Here is an 18,817-nt window from a genome sequence, read left to right as displayed (position 1 = left end):
TAGAGGTGGCGGGAGCTTGATCCACTCTTCCCGCACAACGCTCACGATACTACGCAAGCGCGTTTCTCCGCAAGCATCACGTGGTTTTACATGTTTAACCAATTGGAACATAGCATTGCAGACAGTATCGTATTGCGATATATTACATTGTAAAATTAAAATAAAATATTAAATTAAAAATATTTAATAGATATAATTAATTTAAATAAAATTTTTAATATAAAATTATGTTTATTATTAATAATTGTAATATTAATCATAATTATATGTAGTGCAATTTAATTGTTCTTATTATCATTCCGTATAAAAATGTATTTTCAATTGAATAATAAAGATTAAGAATTTTAATAAAAGGAAAAAATGCATTAATTAAAGCAATGGAAAAAGAATTTTACATGAATTAATTGTAAAACGCGAATTTATAATATATCGATAATGTAGAAATATAATATATATAATTATGATATAAAACTTACCATCAAATCATGAAAACACTATAAAAATTCTTTATTTCATTATACGAAATATACGATATATCTAAATTTGGAATAAAATTCAATGAAGGAATAATAGCAATAAAAATCTGATACAAAAATTTATACTTTACCGAGCTAAAAGAAAAAAGTATGAAATAATACTATTATTAATATAATTTTGTTTCGATAATATTAAAATCTTGTGATGTTTTTCAAATAATTGATTTATCATTAATCCAATTTCATCCTTTAAACAATGTTATATTATTTATTGATACATAGAATTTATCAATAATACCATTAGCTAACAGTATTACACTTGCCTCTATTTCTTCGAAAATTGTCATTTTCTCGTTCCTTGTTTGCGAAATTATAATACATGTATCAAAGAGTAGTTTACTTTCTTTGATCGTCTTTTTTTGTCTGTTGAAGTTGTTTGTCATACATTATAATTAATTACTATTCAATCACAATTACAGATCATACATACACGTATAATTACACATTACGACATTACATACATGTGTTTCTGTATTATATATTTATATATGTATATTTATATATTTATAAATTACAGATCGAAGATTAGAGGTACTCTATTTCGATATTTTTGGGAATGTTTTGACACTCTCAATCTTTTTTTTTCTGTACTCAATGCCATTAGAAATTATTTGTAATAATTAAAACGAAATATATTTTTTTTTCTACTCGTCTTACGTGCTTTTCGAGATCAAATTTCGTGCACATATTACTAAGCATTAAGAAAATCTAAAATATTAATTAAATTTAATAAATTGCATATTTATAAATATCAATAAAGAACTAAAACAATTGTGTCATTGTTTTTCTGACATATTTAAAATGCATTACTTTTTTAAATCATCACCATCGTTTTCATTATTGATTTTCGTTGACATTTATTAGGTTATTGCACTTAATAAAGAGGTTAAAATAGTTAAATTTTGTTGTCAAATAACAACTTTTAGCACTTTAACTAAAATATATCAAAAAATTTTTAGTTCTTAACACGTCTTGTAAAAAATTTACTTTTTAACGTTTGATAAAAATTTTCATAGACAAAATTCGATCAACCTGTTATGATAGCTGAAAATGCGAAGAGGAAAAAATGCATTTTAAGGGGTTTTTGTTCCTTCATTGCTCGTTTCTTACCACAACGGACGTTTTTCCTAAATGATATTTAATATTGATCTGAATACGATTAAATTAATTGTATCTTTACAGACTCTTTACCTGTACAGAACATTTTGTTTTATGTTTGTTTGTTTAATATTAATTGTAAGAACAACAACGACACTACTAATTTTTTTTCTTTACAATTAATCATTACAGATTCAAGTTAACATGATTATATCTAATACCTACATAGTTTAATAATTATATGTACGTAAAGGAATAAATTTGACGTGATATTTTTCGTAGCAGCAACAAATGGTATATATTCAATAGAGGTCTACTTTATCGACGCATTAATATATCTGGATCAACAACAGGATTCGCATTTTCAAAATTCTTTAATAATTATTGTTTTGACTTGAACTCAAATATTCTTCGAATATATATTAATTATAATTACGATTGATGAATTATTTTTTATCGATTTAATATAATAGAATATAAAATTGAATATTTTTTTTAACAAATAAATTAATAAATATAAAGAAAATAAAATGATTTAGTTATTATCTCCAAAATTTAAGTTGAGACCTCTTTGCAGGGATGAAAAATTCAATGCTTTCTCTTGCTTTCATCCATTCGTTCATTTTCAGTCATACTTGTCAAACATCGATAGGCTTGCCACACGCATAACCTCTAATTTAAATATCTTTTCTAAGATTTCTATACATGCATCGTGTTTAAATAAATCTTTCCCTTTAGATACACAAACGCCATCTTGGATATTGCACAAATGTGCAATATTACACACAGTTGAGATCACGAGCTGGAAACGTCATGTCCCGAGTCGAATTTTTCGCGAAAAAAATCCTCTCAGGATCCATTTAATGTACCAACGCAAACAGACCGTCACGCCGCAAGTGGAAAAGCTTTGCACTGTTTCAAAGAACGCAATGCAGTCTTGTGAATTAATATATTACACATAATATTTTCATCTTATGGGATGTATTGGCTGGCACAGTTAAGCAGTATTGTCTGATGTGCTTCATTGGATACAGGAAAATAATTTAACGAAGATATTCGCATTGACACGGATCAGAGTGACAATCTATAACTGACGATATTAATTAATAGCTCTAACTGTTTATATCTTACTTGGCATGTCGGTTGACATTTTTCTATACGTCATTAAATCGATTAGCATTATCGGTTAATTGCTAACCTAAATAGACTTAGCATAACGTATGACTAGTGAATCAACACCTGATATGTCATACGAGCTTCTTACAAGCTAAGGACTAGAATAGACTCTTCTGATCTCCTTTGCAGGATGAAAAATTTCTAACGAAAAATTGAAAAAATCTCAACGGAAACTTACGTGACTAGATTTTTGTTTTCCTTAAGTAAGTAAAGTTATTATTAATAAGATCTCGCACCATTTATCTTATCTATAGATAAATAGATTTTTTCACCTAGCCTTACGCGGGATACATATTTCAATTAGCTACCGTTAATACCAACGGTCATTTTTTTTTTTTTTAAATAAAAGAAAATGAAACGAAAACTTATATCTATGACACGTTATAATATATCGAATCGCAAAGCGTTTGAACATATTCTTGCACCTTTAATCACGCACAAGAACAAAATATTATTAAAAACTAGATTAATTGCAGTCTCCCATGCTCGCATTAATATTATACAAATTATATGTTCGCTCTTTGCTTAGCAAAATTCTCGATACCTATTTCATTATTATTATTTACTTACATTTCTAATAACCGACGATTATTCAGGATAAACTACATTTTTTGGAAACGACTAGATAACATTTGATATAGATCATCTGCAAGCTTAAACGATAAGATATGCGCTGCACGTTTCTCCGAATTATAACGACTTTCTTAATTAACAACTATTGTCCTCTGATCATCGTGTTGATACGACAGTCATCAAACGAATTAAACATTTTAAATACATTGATGATGGAATTCAAAAGAAGATAAGATAATATAATTAATATAAAATGAACAAATATTTATACATAAGTAATTCTTATTTGACGAAACTATAGAATTAAACAATGTAATATAATGTAATGCGTAACAAGTGAGTGTTTACTGAATTTTAAAATAGCTAAAAATCGTTGATTCGTCTTTGAAACGCGCAACTTGAGCAAGGCAAAGCTCTTCACCGCGAGTGCGTATTACTACTTAGCAAGCTAAACTGAACGTAAAATCGGTATTGTCCTCCCTTACAAATTACTTCATTTCATACGTACATTTCATTTAACTGCTATGCGTTACATGAACACGCAGTGACGCCAGGCGTTTCGCGGGTCGTAGCCATCCAAAAAATTTGAAGTAAACACCAACACGAACGATTTATTCTGACTGTTTAATACTGATGTGCGTTCGGAACTATCAATACTTATATATCTTCGTTTCCTATAAGGTTACACGCGATTAACCTTATAACGCGTTGTGCTTGATCGCATAGAAATTATCCATTCGACTTACGCTGCGACTCGTAAAACGCCACGCGTCCAGTCACAGGCATCGTTCTGCTTCTGTATACATCTTATTATCATTAACAAGTAATTCTTCTTAAATTTCGTACGTGTTACAGGTTACCTTACATGGTTACCACCGATTTGAAATTAATCGGAAGAATCTGAGTCAGATTCCGCGCCAGCATCCGACGCTTCGCCTTGAGTTTCAGGCGTCGTTTCAGGAATTTTTCTTGTGTAAGTCGCTGATACGTATGCTCCTGGTCCTTCGCCTTGCGTGTGTTCGATTCCAACTCTAATCGACAAATAATGAAAAAATTGTAAAAATCCCTTGTCTCAGATAATGCATGCTTAAGGTATCGTTACAAGATCTGTACCTGTACTCGTGTCGAGACAAATTCTTAACATACTTCTCCGGTGGATTATCACTGTCGTGATTCTGGAAGCTAACGCTCCTTGCCGTCGTATGAGATACTTGGGTAGCAGGCATAGTAAATTCTACGTAACAGTATTCGGCCAAGTTCTCAGGGATCTGATCGTAAGAGGTTAGGGCCATTCTACATATCAGTTGGTGAGTCGTGTACGCTCCTGAGAATATATATTATCGATGATGTTCGAGAATAACTTTAAAAATATTTTAAGAATTTAAAATAATGCTTGTACCTTGGCCTTCTTTCGGTAACCTGGGCATTCTCCACACAATGGCACGATGTTGATGTTCGTACTTTGCCTGTCCCGATGTTACCTCCATCAGCTGAGGTTCTAGGTTATCGACCGCGCCAAGAAATCTTTCGATACCCTTGATCTTTCCCGTTCTTCTATGGGCTGATTTTACAGATCCGTATCTGAAGTGTTTTTCCACCCTGAACAAATATATCCAACACTCTGGAATCGGGAAACGGACCATCACATCTTCACAAGGTACTTGGCCCAGTTTTCTCGACGCGAAACCTGGCACGAGAATATCGGCTCTCAATTCTACCTATTAATTAAAATAAAGAACAGGGTCAGAGCGTGTGAGTATTGAAGCGAGGCCGTGACACTATCAAAGCAAAAGCGGATATTGATTCATAGAATACAAGTGCAATGATGTTGGGTTCTTATACAGTTGGAATATGTATGTTTTTTTTTTTCTTTTTTTTTTTGTGAATGAAAAGTGACATTACCTTATTACCGGTAATGCACATTACAGCTTTAAGTTGAAGAGGAAGCTCTCTGTTTTTAGGAGGCCTTACTCGAAATCTCATAAGTTCGATATAACATGCATCTGGTGGCTTGAACCTTCAAAAGTGTTAGTCACGTGTTAGAGACGCAATGCAGTCTTTCGTTAGTATCGTTGTAGTTATCATTTGTGAAAATATGTATTATCTTGTAAAAGATTAATTAAGACAATATAATATACCTTAAGATACGTACTTTATGATTCTAGATTTTTCATACTCGTCCTGTTGAACGCAAGAGTGGAATTCGACGTTTTCAAGGCGGATCCATTCCTCGGTTACCACTGGAATTATATCGTGTCTACCTACTACTTCTTTCCCCTGACGCCACATGTCATTTATTCCCAACTCTACATCGGGCATTCCTGATATAATCAAAATTATAAATTAGTAAATTGTTTCGATGATAATCCATAGGTACGATAAAATGATTCCAAGAATTTGACAAAGTTTTACCAGAAAGGAAGCCCAAGAAGAACAATCGAACACGAGCTATCTGTTTTTCAACTTGACCTTGCGCGTTCTGTTCCACGTATAGTTCATCTACAACTGTTATTTGCACATCCTCCATCTTATAATTAAGCGCTCGATCTCGATGAGCAGGTAATCTGAACAGAGCTTCCTCGATCGCGCAAGAGAACTGTTTCATGTCCTCGTAGCATTGGGAGCCAAGTTTGAACAGCTCGGAAATCTATACGGAAAAAAAAAAATTCATTAATTTTGGACACACAATTTTATGCTCTATATTTTACATGCAGAAACGTCACCTGTGGCGCATGTTCCACAGGAAGACCAAGTTTCTTCAAGTCGCTTCCAAATTCCTTAACCCCCTGATAATCACCTTGAATGGCGTACGCGGCAAATTGACTGAGCTTATTCGTTAATCTTTCCGCTTTGGTTACCTGACCAGGCCGTACTCCGGGTCGTTCCTTGTAGAAAATGTATTGCAGCTTCACCGTAAATATTTTTCCATACTGATCAAACTGTTGCGCTCCGATATCAGAAACTGAATAAGAAGGAACTAGGGGCAATTCTTGGAAGGGATCCTTATCCTCTCTGCTGTTGAACAACTGGAGGACAGGATTGTCGCCTTGATAAACCAACTTGACGAAAATTTTCTTCCAGAATCGTTGACCAGTTATCTTTTTTTTGTTAGGCTGGCGTAGATGCATATCCCAACCATCACCAGTGTACGTTACCCTCGGGAAGTCTTCCAGAGGTTGGCTAACATCCTCGTCGAACAGAGGTGTCGGAGGAGTTTCCTGAAATCCGGACAGAGGTAAAAATATAACGTTCATCTCAAAATAAATCATGTACGAATAGTACCTGAGAATCTGTCCTAGTGATTTCAGGTTGAACAGTTTCAGTGGTAGGAATGGCGTCTTGCGCAGATCCAGATTTGTCGAAGGGGTTGAAACGTGGCGAGGTATCGACGTAGGCGGTATTTTGAGGACTCTTCGGTGGTGGTGCCAGCACAGGAACAGCTCCACCTTCGATTCCAGATTGATCACCTTCTTTCGGTCTTTTGAAGAGGGAACAAGGACCGATCAATATACAATTTACAAGAACAAAATTTAAAATAATAATTCTTACTTGATGAACACGCTGAAATCTGGTCCCGCATCCGAATCTACAGACTCGGTTCTCTTTACAGTCGGTTCTGGTGGAGGTGCGGTCATGCTCAAGAACGAATCGAACCCGTCGCTTTCCCCGAATCCTGTCACTGCTGTCTCTGACCCCGTTGCAGAGGAATCGCCCCAAACTAAATATACATATATATAAAACAATATAATTTTTACTCTTTGAAGAAAAATTGATAAATAACAAAAAAATTGGTTTACCATCGCTGGACGTATCCATGGCGGTCGGCCCACCGCCGAAAGCATCCAGGAAAGGATCTCCCGCGTTGGTTTCCTGTTCCGCAGCCTTGTCAAACTTCGAGGCAAAAATATCGAAAGCATCCCCACCGCTCTCTGCTGTTTTCTGCGTGGTAGCTGCGAGATTGTCCAACTGTTCTTCTGGCTTGTACGCCTCGCTGGTAGGGAATTCGGCGCCAGGGATCGGGCTGGTCGACCTCGCGCCACCGGTATCGGTAGGCTCACCGAAGTCGCCGAGCAAGTCGGAAGCGAAAGGTCCGCTAGATGGCACGCTGATCTCCGAGGTCGTGAACAGGGATTGCGCGGCGGACATTTGCATGGGCGTAGAAAATGGCGCGATCACGGTGTCCGTGGTTCCAAACGGGGCAGAAGGAGTCGTGTCCGCGACGGAGAAGAACGTGGACTCGGTCACGGACGTGGACAATTGTTCGGTGGTCGAGAATAATTCGTTACCCGTGCTCGATGATCGCAACGTTTCCCCGGTGAGATCCATGTCGACACCGGCCCTCTCGGTATCGCTTCCCACGGCACCCGTCGTGGACGAGACCGAGGGTCTCTTCTCGCTGGCCACGGACACCGTTTCCTGAAACTCATCCGCCTGTTGAACAGGAGACGCTTGCTGCTCCGTGATACTGACGAATGGATTGTCCTGGGTCGTGGCGCCGATCAGAGTCACCCCTGTTCCCGAACTGTCCTCGGTGATCGTAGAAGAGGAGAATATGGTCGTAGTTGTCGTGTCCGTGTTGGGGGCGTCGAACAAATCCAATATGTCCCGATTCTTCGGTGGCTCGACCGCTTTGCTGTTGTCGTCGGACATCAAGTCGGGAACGTTCGAGTCGACGTCCAAGAAATCTGCGAAACTGTGTTCCGGTGTCGGAGACGGAGAGTGCATCAAAGTTGGGCTGGGCGTTCTGGTTGCCTATAATAAGTGAAGAGGATTGACAAGATTGACTGAGGAATGAGAAAAGGAGAGATTCATTTACTTATGTATATATATCATATATATTAGGTATATATGTGTTGTACATGTATATATGTATATATATGTATACAAACTTGTAGTCGATCCAGAAGATGATTCGAAGTAGCATCCATCGCACCGGTCACGGACAGGATCAAGTCTTTGGTGTTCTTGGGAGGTGCAGGAGGTTGTGGCCTGGGGGGAGGGGGCCTAGAGGGCGCCGCTCTCGCGTTCTTCGGCTGCTGGGCCGGTTGCTGCACGGTAGCCGGTGACGGTGGTGGCGCCGTCTGGCCGAAGAACTCCTCCGACGAATGGGAGGAGAGCGGGGCGTCGAACAGATTCGACTCGTCGCCGCTCGTCACGAATATGTTTTTCGCCTCGGTTGAGAATATATTGGCCGTGGTGGCGTCGGTGGTCGTCGCCTCGAAGCCGGTGCTAGGCGCGCTGGTGTCAGCGGCGAACGAGGCGAAGGGATTCGTCGAGTCGACGGTGATTGGTGCCGACGATTGGTGATACGATTGGTCTCCGCCGAAATTCAGAAACGGATTCTCCCCGCCGCCAGATGTCGCTGAAGCGTCGCCGAAATCTTGAAGGAACGGATTGGACGCCTGGCCCGCCATATTGTCGTTCGACTTGATCCCATCGTAATCGTCCATCAAAAAAGGATTCCCTCCTTTCGAATCCATGTTGAATCGAGCGTTATAACCGTGAGTGAAGATGAAACGGAAGTGTCGTTTAAAGGAAGAGAAAGAAGAGAAAGAAGAAGGTAAAGATTATTAATATATGTGTAGAGCGTCTTATTTTTCCATTAATTCGGACTCGAGTAGTTTGAGCTCGGTCTTGCCCGGCCCCAGACTTGCGAAACTCGTGTCGAACGGATCCACGTCCTCCCCCAAAGGAAAGCTCTCGTTCTGCAAAGGGGTCAACACCTTCGCACCGGGATCTTGGTCGTCGATGCACAAGAAATCCTTCCTCTCCTCCGCTCTGGGATCGAAGTCGGGATCGACTTCTGGAATAACCGTTGTGTTGATCACGGCCGTGAGAGCGATCGGAACGGGGCGAGCGACGGGTATCTCGGCAGGGATCTGTTCCAACTCGGTCTCGAGAATCTTCAGCTCCGCCTTGCCGGGAAGTATATTCGTTGCGATCGAGGTGTCGAATGGATCCTGGTAGGAGATCTCCTCGTCCTCCTCGATGGTCCTCGTCTCGATCCTGGGCGTGAGAGGCTTCGCGTCCACCTCGATCCTCTCGTCCAACAGACTCTCCTGCCTCTTTTCCACCAATTCCCCTCTCTTATTCACCTCGTCAAACTTCCTCAACACCGAATTTTGCAATTCATTTATCCTGAGATCGTTCGGCCTTATCGTGAAATCGCTCTGCCTTCTGACAGGTTCTCCCTCGGCACGCGGATCGAACTCGTGGTCGCTCAAGCTGTGAGGCAGCCTCGTAGACGGCGAATGATCTTGTTGCCTCAACAATTCCGATTCGATCAACTTGAGCTCGGTCTTACCTGGCGCTACCTTGGCTACGAAGCTCGTGTCGAACGGATCTACATCGGCCGCCTCCTCCTCCTGTTCCTCCTCGCCAGGCAGGTAATCCTCGATCGATTTTTGCGTGTAATAGGGAGTGAGCGGCTTAGAAGGCAACGCTTTCTCCTCCTCGGTGGTCGCGAGCAGATCGGGCCGTTTGGACGGTGTCGGCAATTCGAACGCGACCGCTTTCGATATACCCAATTCGAGCACCTCGGGCCGCGACGATCTTCGATCGACGATCCCGATCTCGCTCTCCTTCCCCTCCTCCTCTTCCTCCTCCTCCTGCTTTCCCTCTCCTTGAAAATCGACGGTTTCAAAGGGACGCTGTTGCTCTCCCTTCCTCGGATCGAAGTCCTCGTCGTCCAGGCAACTCTCCTCCTGCTTCTCGCCGAGCAACTCCTTCTCGAGGAACTTCAACTCTGTTTTACCGGGCGGTATCTCTTTCACGGACGATGTGTCGAACGGATCCACGTAACTCGAAATGTCCTCGAGCGGCGCAATGGGCTCGTCCGCGAGCTGGCTCAAGTCGGTCGTCGACCCGCCTAAGAGATCCCTCTTGTCGCTCGTGACTGCCCTCTCGACCTCCTTCAACAAACCTGTCTCGTAGTCCCGGTTCAACCCCGCCGGGTCGGTCAACGATATGGTAACCTCGGACACGGGCAGCTCCTCCAATTCTCTCTCGATGAACTTCAATTCCGTTTTACCGGGTAGGATGTTGTCGGCGAACGTGGTGTCGAACGGGTCCTCCTCGTCGACGAAGGTGGCCGCCTCGAAGCTCGCCTCTATTATCTCGGATTGATAGTTCACGATCTCCGGCTCCTTGGCGCCGAACGGGTCCTCCGCCTCCTCGAGGCGCACCGGCTCCTCATCGGGGGCCGCGCAACTGTGCAATTCGAACTCGGCGTCGTCCAAGTCGGGTATCTCCTCCAATATCGTCTTCTCCTTCAAAACCTCGAACTCGGAGATGTCGAGGGGGCCGTCCGACTTGCCCTCCCCGACGGCTGGACTCGCCTGTGTCGGGAGTACGGTTGGGGGAAGTTTGGCGAGATCTATGGGGATATTTATGGGGAGATCGTTGTCGTCGTCGAGCAAAGTCCTCTCCGCTTGGACCGGTTCAGCGACGAGGGGGGGCGCCGGTTCACCGCTGTCCACCGCCGTGGGCTGCTTCCCGGCCTCCTCGTCGAAGTCGTCCAACAACAAGTCTTGCTGGAGCCTGGGTCGTCTGCCCCTCGAGATCTTGCACGAGCTCACGTAATCGATCCTTCCCGAGAGTACCTCGACCGCGTTCCCTAGGCTGACCAATTTGTTCCCCTTCTTGTCGACCGTTTTAAGAACCTTGTCCGCGTTTGTGGTGTCGAACGGGTCGTCTCCGGTCTCCTCCTCGACGGGGCTGTCCGGGATGTAAGCTAGTTGGACGTCGATGTTCTGGAGGACGTCGACGTAAGTCGTGTCGAAGATGTCCTCGTCGGCCGAGTCCTCGTGGCCATCCTCGTCGTCCGGGACGTCTACGAAACCGTCCTCGTTCACCAGCGGTCCCTCCTCCCTCCTCTTCTTCTTCCCGTCGGGGGGTTCCCCCTCGATAGGATTCCCCTCCTCGTCGAAGCCCACCCACTTCTTCGAGGAGGAAGACTTCTTCTTGCCGGGGTGATCCTCTTCCTTCTCCGCCTCCTCCCCCTCCTCCCCCTCCTTCCTCCTCTCCTCGTCTAGGGGGGGCTTCCGTTGGAAGAACGAGGTCGACTTGATGCGGTCGAGATCGCCCTGTGTCTTCTTGAGGATCGAGTCGACGCCGGCGGTCAACGCCTCGAACTTCTTCCACTCGTCGGAGGAAGCGTTGCTGGCCTGCTCGCCGGAATCCTCGGCTTTCTGCTGGGCCTCCGCCCGCTCGCGCCTATAACGCTCGAGCTCCTCCGGGTCGAACTCGTCCTCCTCCGCTCCCTTCTTACCCTTCTTCTGCTTTTTCTTCTTCTTCAGGCCCTTGGCTAGCTTGTGCATCCTCTAAGACCTACCGTGGAACAAGCGAGGCTTCTGAAATCAATCGTTTCTCGCGTCAGTTCAACCTCGTCTTCCGCGTCTTCGTCGAGGAACACGTGTCGAGTTTAACGCTTATGTTGACAACCGGGAATCACATTTTCTTTTTTATTATTTCTTTCCTTCTTGTCTTTACGAAAATAAAGGCGCTCAGAGTCGTCGAAATGGCGGGAGTTACGTTGTTGCCGAATATAAGCGTTAAAAAAAGATACGTTTATTTGTACGAGGAAAGGATACGAAGAGAAAGCATCACTCTATCTGAATCTATTTCGTATTCCACTAATTTCAATTATTGCACGTTGATCGAACAATTCGGGAACAAGTCAAGTCAACTAACGGTAATTGGTTAATGCAGGTTTCTACGTGCAGTAGTTCACAGGCATGAAGGGTATTACACACACTTTGTACAATCTTTAACATCGATCGATCTAAGAGAACGTGGAACGAAAGCTGAACGTGCGATATCGGTAATATGGGTGCACCCGCGAACGAAACAACACCATCCACGACACTGTCATGCTCGAATTCTCGAATACTTGTTGCACACTACCGATCTGTTCTTAGTCGGTCGCTCTTTATAACCGCCGTGCTAAATTCGTCCGATCCTTTTTTTAACGAGTGCACGCCGCGAAACACGCGCCATTGAACACGCGCCCCGCCATATTTCTGAGAGTCGATATATCTCGAAGCGAGAGAATCGTTCCTCGAACCAATCACAGGGAAGGATAATCGCGAATCGAACGTCGCGGATCGTTTCGTTTCACGCAATGGCAATGGGATAGTGATCTGGAACTTTTTTTCACGAGCCGATACTGTAATATTCGCTTTAGATGGTTGTGTGTATGCGTTATGGGATCGTTGCCAGAATAACTCGATCGATCGCAGTAACGTACCCGTGACCATTTTGCCCTTCCTATTGGCCTTCCACGATACTGCTCCGAATCAATGAGAAAATAGCAGCACTCTCTTTTCTTTCTTATCTAATATTTCATCAATTTGGCTCGACGGTTTGTAGGTCAGGATTCGATCTACCAGGATGGACCATCTACGAAACGTCTCGCTTTTTTTTTTTTTTTTTAATAATATCGAAAAGTATAAAGAGAAAGGTATATGAGTTGATGTTATCGCTTTTTTTTTGCAGATGGATGTGTAAAGGATATATATATACGAAGATGAATTTTATGCGCGGTTTATTTGGTTGAAAAATGAAATTTGTTAAAAAATTTGTGCAACGTACAAACGTTTCTTTTCGATTTATATGTCGTGAGCCGTATCGTTGATAAGAAGCTTAAAGTTTTATAACGAGCATAATTTAACGCGTTAATCGGCTATGAATGGAGAATTTAATTAATACCAACCTGATCGAAACCTGTATAAACCTCTCTGGAATAACAATATCGTCTATCGATATAGTTGGATTATGCTTTCGAAGAGATAGAAACAACTGTTCGAATAATTAATCGAAATAAATAATCGAAATTTTTTCAGATTAAATTTTTCTCGGGAATCTTTAAATTAAAATGAATCAACGAAATAAGAAAGGGAATCGACAGAATAAGAAGTACGAAATAGAAATTTTCGTCGATAAAATTGAAGGAAAAGGAGAGAGCACGTGCTTCAGATTTATCGCAGGATAGTCGTATCGTGATTGGCGTGCTAACAAACTCGACGACTATCGCAATTCTCTCCATCTAAAATCGATATCGTCACCGGTACACTCGTAACCACGCTAGGAAACTGTAATCGATAATGGGCGAGAAATCGATCGAGTCCTCGACGATCTAACCTATATACGTCCACTGTTCTACTTCTACCATTTCACAAAGAGAAACACTCTTTTCTCGATTCGATGAAATGGAAGATAAAATGAATAAGGTGAGAGTTTTATTTCTTTTAACAAATATATTTTTAATATTTTAATCTTCAAAAAAGAGGAATATGGATAGAACGCAGCAACATATGGATGGCGACACCTGACACGATAAGTTATATTCCTATCTTTCCTACTTTCCAGATAATTAAATTTAGCTTGAAACACGTCACCAGGTAAATAGAGATTATCGACCCGTATGATTCGTAGCTCTGCACTTAGGAATTGACACTTGTTACCGATCAATTACCAACCTGCCAAACAGGTATCATCTATTTATTTACTAGTAAAAAAAAAGAACGCTTCTTAATTCTAAGAAAGTAGATTTTTAAACGTAACTCTTTTTTTTTTTATATTTTTTCTTTTCAGAAACTTTAACTATAGAACGAAGAACGATCTGCCAAATTGAAAAATTTAAGGCAATAGCGAAGCGAGGTCGCGTAACTGGATAGAGAAGAAAAATGACGTGCATGTCGATTTATATTTAGAACATCCAAACCCCATATGAAATCCAGTAGCGCGCTGCTCCAATGCTTGAGCTTTGTACATGCTCTAAACAACGATATATTCTACGCTGTACAAAAATATTCCAAGCGAATTACGACATAAAAAGATAGTCACTTAAAATGAAAGAAAAAAAGGATACACAGAAGAATAGAAATTCTGAACGAGATCAAATTGAGAAAGCAGCGGTCTATCGAGAATTCTATTTAGCATAGCACAGAAAAAAACGGAATCGACGATGCGGCCAAAGAATATTGGACGATGTTGGAAAACAATCGAATCGCGTCATCTGCGCGTATACACAACGGAGCGAGTGGCTCTAGCTTTGCTCGAATTTCGTGACGTAATTGAGAAAGTTACGGCGAAGAGCGTTGCTCCAATATCCCGAACACTTGTCCATAGTGTCTCTCTGAAAGCGCACGCGTAATACCGGTACAAATAATGCTGTACAGGATGTTTCAGATAATTGGTGTTGAAAAATATGGTGGTGATATCGTCAAAATAAATCTTGACAAATCTAAATCCGTAAAAATCGAAGGATAGAATGGAAACTATTTTGTATTTAAAAGATTTCTAAATTAAAAAACGATATTCGCATTGTTTATCATTATCGTGTTTATTTCGACGAGCACCATGCATGCTTCAACTCAAGTTTCAACTTTCTGAAACATCCTGTAACTCTCGACCAGCTTTTCACCTGTCACTTCTTACAACAACGTAGCTTTGAATCGTTCGATGCCGAATCGTATTTCCATTTTCAGAGCACGCGGTCACCGTTGAAACTCCAGCCTGAAACGGAGAATTCGTTTAAGAGGGAACGAAAAGGAATCGTGGAACAAATGTCAGGATAACGAAACAGGCCGCTTATATATGTACATATATATATATATATTTAAAGACGTTCCAAGGCTAGAAAGCTAGGTGTGTATCGACCAAGCCAAGTTCTCAATGAGCAGTTTCATTATCGTCTTAGCAACGATCATTGCTGCGTCAGCTATACCTACGAACGAAGCCGCGATCCATCCAACACTATAAAATATATTAGTTTACGACAACAAAATGCTTCGAGTTTCGTAAGACGATTTTCTTTCTCTATACATTGCTACTTCTAACACTATGACATATATAGTTATTGACATAGTTCAATCGATTCTAGATAATAATGCAGACAGATTACAGGTGGGACGAAGCGTTCAAGATTATCATATTATATATCGGAAGATTTGCTTATCGTCCAATTGGAAAAACTTTAAGGAAAAAGTGTGGATAAATCTTGAACGAAGAAAAAAAACGAGCCAAGAGACGTAGTCTCGATTCGCTGCTCGTAGATACGGAGGATCGAATGGTTGAAAAGGATCGGTTATTACGAGAGCGAGTGAAGTGTAGTTTCCGAGGCGGATCAATCAAGAGGCAACGATAAAAGCGTATAGGTGACGTATCATTGCGGCCACGTTTTGCACTTGTGTTCGCGAACCACTATCTATGTAATCTCGAAAAAAAAAAAAAAGCCGTGTTTTAGCTCCAGTACTTTATTTGTACTTACGATTTCAGCCTCTTCAGCCACATCGGTACGACGCACATTTTTTTCGAGTCATCCCGCGATCGAGATTCTCTCTCTCTCTCTCTCTCTTTCTCTTTTTATTCACTTGCGATGGATGGATGAATCGTCGAAAGCACACACTCGAAGAAACGAGGGAAAAAAAAAAAAAAAAATAGAAGAAAGAAAGAAAGAAAAAAATTGGGATTAAAATTGAGATGACTGTGCGTCAAGAAGAATATAGAAAATGAGAGAGTTGGATGGAAACTGTCCGGGGGAAGAGGAAGAACGAGATCGACGAGGAAACCGGCGGATCGATCGGTGACCGTCGAAGGGAAGCTCGCGAATACGAGAAGAGATTGTGGAGACTGTATGTGGAGTTACGTTTCCCCCTACGATTCGTGAAACAGGAAACGGCGAGCGGTGAAGAGCTGCAAAGGCCCTGCCGAAAGCGAAGCCGACTCACCTCGTACTCTCCTGCGGGTCGAGCTATTTCCAGCATCGATCCGTTTCGCGGAGAAGAAACATGCGCGTACACGACACCCACCCCCGCCTCCCCCGCCCTTAACGTCGCCCTCTCTATTTCTCCGCCGCCCCCTTCTTCCTCTTCTGGCCACCCTTCGCTAGCAATGGCCTCAAAACACGGACGCGAAACACTCGTCTCGTCGTCGACTTCAACCGGGACTATCGATTCGTTCCTCCATCAATTTCCACCTTCCTTCGAGGAAGAGATTGGAGACGCGCAATTAGTCCTTTCCTTTCGAATTTTCATTCGAATATTCGCATGAATTTCCTTTGGAAAGTATATATGTAATTGTGAGCATAGAGTTTCTTACATATTGATTATTATTCATGAAAACTGGTCGAACAGTTTTTCTATCGACGATAAAATCTAGAATCTTCCTTGCAACTTCTTTCGTAATCTTATTCCTCGTAATTTTTGTTTTATTTTTCTCTTTTCCAGTTGTGACTTTTCCTTTGTGTACATTTCGTTCGATCCAGCGGAAATTCATCGTGGCTAAGAAACTTGCGCAGAAAATGATCTCGATTATTGATTCTCCAACCTCCATTTGTTGAATTGAAAGGATTCGAAGCATGCTGATGCCAGCACTAATCATCTTTACTAATGATCGCATGATTACTTTTCTTTTATGAGAAATTTTTTTTTTTTGGATATTAATTCAATTAAAAATAAAACGTTTTTTATAAAGAAGGTTAAAAAAAAGACGTCGTTGAATCGATTTACAATATAGTATAGCTGAGATTGAAAAAAGTTTTTGTATCGTAGAGCAATAGGATAGGAACAGCTAGGAGCAACGAGAAGCTTCGATAAATCGTAAACTTCTCAAGAAGAGATAAAAATAGAAACAAAACGTTCGTAGTATAACATGAGAATTTCCTGTACAGTCTGTTTTATTATTGGGATCAAGTCAAATTTCCGTAATTTATAATGATACGATATTTTTGAAAAAAAAATTGAAAACGTTCATCGCTCTCATTATCTTGATTATCTTGCGCCTTGAAAAAAAAATTTATTATACTATTAACTCCTCGATTATTTTGTCCTTTTTTCTTCTCTTTCTCTTTTATTCATATCTTAAAATTAAAACTCATCCCGATCTTTTAATTGAATTCTCTATTCGTATCTTTATCTGTCTACAATTTCTGGAAAAAAAAAAAAATCAAACGATTCGAGTTCTATGTATGAAGTTGAAGCGGCTTTACAAATATTATAATTATTTTTATTCAATGGAATATATTGTAACAGAATATGGAAAAAATTGGGGAGTAGAGAAGGGAGGAAGGGGGCGAAACAGCAGAAACACTGCCTGTTGATTTCTGTAATATCCGCTCTGACTTGAGATATATATATATGTATATATATATATACATATCTGTTTGTTTTTGTGAATGTGTATATATATGTATATAATATTTATACGACGATAATTTTGTTTCATCGCCTATTTACATAATACGTTTGAACAAACAATTTAACCGCAAATGAATCCAAGGTCTATTCTGAATAAAACGCACCTCCCGAATTTTTTTTCTTTCCCTTTTTTCTTCTCTTGATAGAGAGTTGGTTCATCTTTTATCCATGATCTATTTAAAAATGATACAAGATATAGATATAATTAATTTCAATCTATTTTTAGTTTTTTTTCTTTCCTTCTCATTTCCTTTAGAATGTTTTAACGCGATTGTATATGTAACACCGTGTACATTATTTTCGCGCCTTGTTATTGCTAATTATATCGCGCACTATTTTGATTAATTCAAATTTTAAAATGCAAATAATCGTCTCTCTTTTTTTCTCGATCTCTATCATCGTCAGTACTTGTATTTTTTGGTCGATTCCACGTGTTCCGCCCTTGTATTAAACGATCTACACAACTACTCGATTATTCTAACACATCACAGACTTCTAAACGATATTACAGGTTTCTACGATATCGATCTTCTCTAAACACGAGATGTCGCAAAATACAAGAAGACTTTAAAAAACGAAGAAGAAAAAGAAAAAAAAAGAACAAGAAAAAATACTTCGTATAATTCGTTTTGAACTTTCTTTCACTTTCATACATTTTCACACAGGTTTGAAGGGAAGAACGATTGGATGTAACGGAAGGCATAAAAATAGCTAACTCGTGATAACAACAATGGTCGGTTTTTGATATTCGTTTCTCCTTCGATTCTTCGCGATACATGTGTGCGTACTGTATACGTATATACAAAGTGTATGCACCTATACATACAAATTTCTTCTTTGAAGTTGTACGTTTTATTTTGTACACATAAAATCAAATAGGATTGTCGAAAAAAATATTCGCAACAATATAGCGTACACACACTTCGAACAGGCATCATTCCTGTAAGGATTAAATTTTCTGTACATTGCGCGTGCTGTTAACGCATTACCTAGGGAAATCCTAATAGGTTTTTAGTTATTAACGACACATTAACGACGCCGTACTCGAGCATGCTTCACGGGTCCAACTAAAAAAGAAAAAAAAAATGGCTGTCGTCGATAATTTTAGAATTAGCCGCTTAAAAAAAGTACAATCGTTTTACTGACCTTCGTTCGCGTTATTTAACTTGTTTGCGTTTCAATCGGTCGAGAATAAGAGTACGGTTGATGACGAATAACGAGGATAATCGAAGCGAT

General features: G+C 40.6%; 1 protein-coding gene across 1 annotated transcript; it reads right to left on the bottom strand.

The window, feature by feature from the left end:
• Positions 1–720: 720 nt before the first annotated feature.
• Positions 721–18,743, bottom strand: LOC122718265. The gene is made up of 13 exons (XM_043943144.1): positions 15,655–18,743; positions 8,978–11,734; positions 8,273–8,935; positions 7,181–8,135; positions 6,933–7,101; positions 6,666–6,861; positions 6,107–6,601; positions 5,796–6,030; positions 5,536–5,704; positions 5,286–5,400; positions 4,783–5,101; positions 4,497–4,707; positions 721–4,414 (listed from the first exon to the last, which is right to left on the bottom strand). The coding sequence occupies exons 2-13, from the start codon at positions 11,699–11,701 to the stop codon at positions 4,270–4,272; spliced, it is 6,396 nt and encodes a 2,131-aa protein (XP_043799079.1). The 5' UTR covers positions 11,702–11,734; positions 15,655–18,743; the 3' UTR covers positions 721–4,269.
• Positions 18,744–18,817: the final 74 nt, after the last annotated feature.

The sequence above is a fragment of the Apis laboriosa genome, unplaced genomic scaffold (assembly GCF_014066325.1).
Source record: "Apis laboriosa isolate Shangri-la unplaced genomic scaffold, ASM1406632v1 scaffold5_cov152, whole genome shotgun sequence".
In the NCBI taxonomy this organism is placed as follows: Eukaryota; Metazoa; Arthropoda; class Insecta; order Hymenoptera; family Apidae; genus Apis; species Apis laboriosa.
Note: the sequence above shows the minus strand (reverse complement) of the source record. Positions and strands in the feature narration are given on the sequence as shown.

Bases quoted from the DNA above. Each gene is read 5' to 3' on its own strand.
- LOC122718265 (XM_043943144.1), bottom strand. From the start codon at position 11,701: ATGCACAAGCTAGCCAAGGGCCTGAAGAAGAAGAAAAAGCAGAAGAAG. The intron at 8,136-8,272 runs GTTTGTATACAT...CACTTATTATAG, and splicing joins ATCTTCTGGATCGACTACAA to GCAACCAGAACGCCCAGCCC. The intron at 4,708-4,782 runs GTACAAGCATTA...ATATATTCTCAG, and splicing joins GTTACCGAAAGAAGGCCAAG to GAGCGTACACGACTCACCAA.